At 40.5% G+C, this 6,015-nt stretch overlaps 1 protein-coding gene across 5 annotated transcripts in view; it reads right to left on the bottom strand.

Moving 5' to 3' along the window:
- Positions 1-352: 352 nt before the first annotated feature.
- The window catches only part of LOC149238269 (bZIP transcription factor 1-B-like), a 79,685-nt gene continuing 74,022 nt past the window's right edge, over positions 353-6,015 (bottom strand). For 2 of the 5 annotated variants that reach the window (XM_089366942.1, XM_089366941.1), the window contains 12 exons: positions 3,269-3,432; positions 3,090-3,146; positions 2,857-2,958; positions 2,664-2,744; positions 2,472-2,534; positions 2,214-2,389; positions 1,998-2,052; positions 1,655-1,703; positions 1,159-1,484; positions 919-996; positions 682-807; positions 353-575 (listed from right to left, as the gene is read on the bottom strand). In XM_089366942.1, coding sequence (XP_089223068.1) covers positions 483-575; positions 682-807; positions 919-996; positions 1,159-1,484; positions 1,655-1,703; positions 1,998-2,052; positions 2,214-2,389; positions 2,472-2,534; positions 2,664-2,744; positions 2,857-2,958; positions 3,090-3,146; positions 3,269-3,325 — 1,263 coding nt within the window. In that variant the 5' untranslated portion in view covers positions 3,326-3,432 and the 3' untranslated portion in view covers positions 353-482. The remainder of the gene's footprint in view (positions 576-681; positions 808-918; positions 997-1,158; positions 1,485-1,654; positions 1,704-1,997; positions 2,053-2,213; positions 2,390-2,471; positions 2,535-2,663; positions 2,745-2,856; positions 2,959-3,089; positions 3,147-3,268; positions 3,433-6,015) is intronic. The other 3 variants (XM_089366944.1, XM_089366945.1, XM_089366943.1) reach the window with 3 other exon arrangements.

Genomic DNA, 6,015 nt, shown 5'->3' with positions numbered 1-6,015 from the left:
GCACTGCACCTCAGAAAGCAACTGATAGATCATTACATGCAGCTCCAAAGCCAGATCCTAACCAGAAACGAGATCACTGATGCATTCTTCTGCATCGCATGCCTGTATAATTGGAATTTACATTTTTAGGAATTTCCAAAATTTGGACAAAATAAAACTATCAAAAAAGTCGTTGTTGCCAAACCAAAAGAAGCAGGTCCAACTTAAGTGTTTCCTCAAAACCTCAAATAATGGGTGACTGATATTGGTGTAATCTACAACATTTGTATCCCTGTTTAATTGAAAACCCAGAAAATTGCATAAGGGCCACCAATAACATGTTAAATTTGTTAAAGTCGTCTTGAATTAATCATCAGAGACAGACTTGACTTGGATTCTGCTGTCAAAATAAGGTTGGCTTCTTCCATCTGTTTTTCACACCGCTGCTTTTCTCCTACCATCTCTTGGAATTGCTGCAATGTTGCTTGCTTGTGTGCCATCTTCTATAATTCACAGTGCTTGGAATTTGCAATATACTGTTCTTGCTCTTCTTGCATTCCATCTCTATCTTCTCTTTGAACTTTCCAAAACCGATCCTGCAAAAACCAGAGAAATAATTATACAATTATTTTTGCTAAGCAACCACATGAACCACTACGAATCTGACATCAGCTCGGTTTCATAACATCAATTGCAACTCACATGGAGAGATACATTTACAGATTTCAGCTTTTTATGTTCCTCTTCCAAACGATATATCTCTGTTCTCAAGACCACATTCTCTGCTTTCAGTGTTTCAACTCTTTCTGCGAGCTCCTCGCACTCAGCCTGAGTTAAAAGTACATGATCAACTTGAAATTGTATTCCACATTAAGTTTTAGATTCGATGCTCGGATATCATATTTCTAACCATCTCCTATAATCCCAAAGCATCTATACCTGTTTACGTAGCCTTGATCGCCTTGCAGACTCCCTGTTAGATTGCTTTCTTCGTTGCTTTTTAAGCTCTCTCTCATCCTATATCTCAATAAATGCAATGCTCAGAAACTAATTTGGGCACAGAAGAAACTCAAAACAAAGAAATCTGTGCGACTCATGCATTGATTTGGCCTTGTATTTAAACTCTTGGAACCCAATACACTACTTGGAAATGATAAGCACAAAAAAAATGAAATGAACCTGTAGCCAAAGGTCTGTAGGAAGACTATCAGGATGTTCAATAAGTGACATGTTCAGGGCAGAAGAAACCGGTCCTGCTGTCAATGGAGCACCAGGATGTCTCCCACATATAGCAGAAATTGGTGTTGGAGCCGACATAGTCCAGTACTCCATGCCAATATTTAAGTTGATTGTCAACCCTGTAACTGCAGTGGACTTACCTGTAACAGAAGTTGGTACGGCTGCAATGGCTTGGTTCACACTCGTATTTGTTGCTGTGCCCCCAGATACAGCATGTCCACTACCAACTTGTGAGTGAGTTGTATTAACCGTGTGCGCCATGGTAGCTGTCCTCAAGACATAACAGAATTTCAGTGAGTTGACAAAAGGAATCCAAACTGTCTATTCAACAGGATGTCTCCAGCTTGGCTTAAAAGAACGAAAATTTCAGAGAAACTCGAGTTGGTCTCACAGATGATATATACAGAAGTGCTTCAAGGCAGAGTCAACAACATACATTCCACACAACCTTGCCCAAAGCTGATCTTCTGTTCGGTGTGGGAATCCTGGGAAAACAAAGAAATGATGCTTGTGTCAAAAGAATGAATTCTACATTCAAGGAAAATCAAAAGAGATAAAATGGGTTTCATAGATGATTCTGGAGCTTGTCCATCTGACCCAAAGGGCAGATGCAACAACTTTTCTCTGTCCAGGATTTTCAGATATAGAAGGATCTATCAATCATTGTAATCATACACATGAACTTCTAACTTCATTTCTGCATTATCCCTTTGCTTTCCAGGCTTAAGCTCAAAAGACGTGCAAAGATGAACCAAACATCAGAATAAGAAATTATATACATTTTGTGAACTGTCATCACATCTTTCACTCGAACCTTCGCTTCCACTCTCACTGCTGCACATTATTATATATAATTTTCAACTGATTAATCAAAGTTGCATGTAAGCTTTATAAATGAAACACCCAATACATCTCTGTAAACCACCTCAAGCCCAAAAACCATTAGATGCTGACAGTAGAAGATTAAAAGTATATTCCGAGAATTCACTGGCTACCTCTGGGAAGAAACACTATCTGCTGAACAATTTATTGTCTTGCATGTCTCACTTAGCTTTCCAGTGAACATGCTAAGGGTGCCTAAGCTTCCTTTTGACCTTTTCGGTGGACTCCGGTCCTTAGCCTCAGACAACTTTGTAATTGCTTCTGTAATTCCAGTTGAAGCACCCTGGAACTAACCACTTATACTTAGCATTTCCTGTGAACTGCATGTATATGAGATGCAGTAGCAGATACATAAATTTCTAAACACTTACAGCTGCAGCTTCATTTATGAGTCCTGGAGGTAGTATTCCACAAGGGCCATAGGGATGGGCACCCTGAATATTTATTTCATTGCATGTTACTAATTAGCAATAGCTTCAAGTTTGTGCCATCATCGGAAAATATATCTAGAAAAATGAACCCTTTGAAGGCAGCAAATACTGAGAATAGATAACAGAAGATACCGGTGGCATGGCATACATTCCCCCATGTGCATACAAGGAATCATATAGAGGAGTTGGAGTTCCATATAGAGGCATTAGAGGCTGTCACAGAAAGACTAACTTGAGAAATGACAGACTGACACCACGAAAAGATAATTACAGTTTTATCGTAGTAGAAAATTATGAACCATCAATATTATTTCTCAAAACATACCTGCATTCCCCTCGTATATGGATGAGGTTGTGGACTCAATGCCATTGTAGAATGGAAGTACCCAGGAGGTGGCGCTGGCATAGTTGCAGAGAAATAGTATGCCTACGCATTAAAGACAATTAAAAAATCAATAAACTATTTTTCCACCAAAAGCCAGCATTAACATGAGAGGAGTGAAAATTAGACATAAATCCTGCAATGGAGATGAAACAAGATCCAGAGACTGCTATCACCTGAAATGCAGCAGCCCAGTCAGGGTAAATCATGGTAATGGTCGTGGGAGATTGTTCCTGCAAGAATAAAGGAAGAAGGAAATGCCCTATTAAGACCACCTTTTTGGATGTTGCAATGACATTCACAATAACTGATTCAATGTCAACACAGCAACAAAGAGCTTGAAAGTACAAATGACCTTTGCTGTAGATGCCTTTTCTGTTCTGGTCTGCGTCCCCATCTCTCCTGTACCCATTATTCAAGTGGGATCTCTGCTTGTCTGTTCGATCAATTTTCCATTTATCCCACAATCCTAAAAATTGGAACAGATATTTCACATAACTAGATACTCTGATAGTAAACCTGTCGATGGTTATGTTGATCAGAAATTAGAATAGAGTTAATATCTCCATATAAACTATGATAAAACTGGATTTCTAACCAGCACACACACTAAAGGCTATATCATGCAAGTTAGGAAAAAGAAAATAACAATAACCCTTAAATGTCATCGACACACCTTAAGTTGATAATTGAATATATGAAGGGAAAAAAAGTAATTATATATTTGAAATATTAAAAATACTATTCTATCTATTTATGAAATGCCCTTCATACACCCAAAGGAAAGCAAAATTATTGAGTTGCGGGGCACACAATGGGACTGTTACGCCCCAAAAAGTGGGTGACCCATAGGAGAAATTTTTCTCCTCCTTGGAGAGCCAGCCAGCCAGCAGCCCTATTGATCAGCACTTGACATGATACCATGGACCCTCCACACATATGATCTGGTCAGATTTCTTTCTCCCATCTGAAATTCCTTGACGGAAGGTGGGTCATCAAATCGGCGAGTAGTTTTACCATTTTGCAATCATGTGCTTTTGCTTGTTTTGGGGCATCCTGATATGAATCAAGGGGTGATCCAAATAATTGACTGATCTTTACTGTATTGTTGTGCCCTCACATCACATCACCTGGGCGGTTAGTCTTTGATCTTAGTCTAGTGGGAACTCCTCTGAGGCCTTAGGATTATAGAAAGGACATTATTGCGGAGGCACTGATTGAAGTAGCTCTGATTGAAGTAGCTCGCCTGTGATATTCCATACTTACCACTTTCCATCATTCCCTCTATTCCACACCCATTCTTTGAACAAGTGGTCATGGGTCATGGTGATTGGCACTTTCTCATCCTCATCCTTAGGTTTGGGCTGGAAACATTACCCTAGAGGTTGATGCAGCTAAAAGTATGATAAAAACAAAGAAAGCCGCAATAAAAAGAAAAAGGAAAAAAACAAAAGATGGCTGGGACTAAATTTAGAGAGTGGACAGAAGCCTAGTATGAGCTCTACCCCCCCCTCCCCCATTAGACATCACTCGGTTCCTAGAGCACTTGATACTCACACATAAAAAGGAACCCTTGTATTGTCCCACCCTTGGACGAGCAATAAATCACCTCATCTTAAGGGGTCATAAATGTTAAATCTCTCAAATGCATGCTTGGGCTCCTGAGCTATGCACCATATCAAAGCATTATAAAAACATAAAAGGCACACTAGAGGGGTATAAAAAGCAAGCCGAGGAAAAGGGTAACTCATGCCTCCACGACTGCTCCCTCCTTACATCTATACACCCAGGATGTTGGATCACCATTAGCTGGTCACTTGGCTATGGCACTTGGCCCTGAAGTCTTGCCCACTCCATTACCACCATCTACACTTGCACCTATGGACTGATGGGTTGACCTGGGACCTGTCACTTCCCCGTGGGGCCTGGAAACACCTAATAGGGTTATCCACCTAGCCATCCCAAAACCTAAGAGAGGGAACAACTATATGGAACTTCGTCTAGTTATATATTTGATGGTGATCTTTGTGTGAAGTATTGGTTGCATCCCTAACTTTAGGTATGGTCCACTATGATGCATCTATGGTCTTAGTTATCTAATGATTAATTGATTTACACTTGATCTTGAGGAGGTTTTGTCAAGTGGTCCACATCATAATGGTCCACTATGATGCATCTATGGTCTTAGTTATCTAACGATTAATTGATTTACACTTGATCTTGATAAGCTTTTGTCAAGTGGTCCACATCATAATAGCAAAGGCTTCTTGAGGTGATTGCCCCACCTCCTTAGCAAAGGAGTAGAAGTCGTACTATCGAGTGCAGAGAGAGAGAGAGAGAGAGATCGACATTGATAGTGTAGCATTGCCTACCTAGAGCAGAGCATTGGGATACTTGAGGGCTTCACATGATGCTTGACACCTAAAGGAACCCCAGATATTGAAACATTGAGCCCTTAATGCTTAGTGTTAGAGATATTGAAGATGTGCCCAGAGGACCCAGGATGCCCCAAGGCTGGCCTTGACATTGTTTGATGGACATCGTCTGATCCAAAGCCCAAATGATGGTAGTAATCCTTGAGATGACAAGGGAGGGTGTGTACATCACCTTGGAGCCCCAAGGCTTGAGCTAGTTGATTCCATGTCACCCCTTTTCCTCTTATGAGGGTGACCATGAGCTAGTTGATTCCATGTCCCCCCTTTTCCTCTTGTGAGGGTGACCATGGATACCCTTTGGGGATGGCGTCTTGATATGGAAATACTTGTGATGGTTTGTACATGATCCTTGAGAACTTCTTGGAGTATGAAACACAGTTTAGCCCTTGTCTCACATTTTGAGGACTCGCTGAGCTCATTTGGATGGTAATGTCACACTATTGGAGCATCTATTCCTAGAGGTGTGGGCTATTGTGGCATATTGTCTTGCTTTTGAGCCATGAGGTTGCCTTGTAACCTATTTCTTGTGAAACACTCAAAAATGAACTTGTCTTTAGGGCTTTTAGTCATTTTATTTGTAAAGTGGGTGGACGAAGGCTCATATAAATAGAGCCTCCCCCTCACTACATTTATCATCACCACACATTTTATTTCAACCTCTCTAGAA

Source organism: Pinus tabuliformis, chromosome 8, assembly GCF_031772625.1.
Source record: "Pinus tabuliformis cultivar Carrire ecotype Pingquan chromosome 8, CPIR1, whole genome shotgun sequence".
Taxonomy (NCBI): domain Eukaryota; kingdom Viridiplantae; phylum Streptophyta; class Pinopsida; order Pinales; family Pinaceae; genus Pinus; species Pinus tabuliformis.
This window is presented reverse-complemented; position numbering and strand designations above follow the sequence as displayed.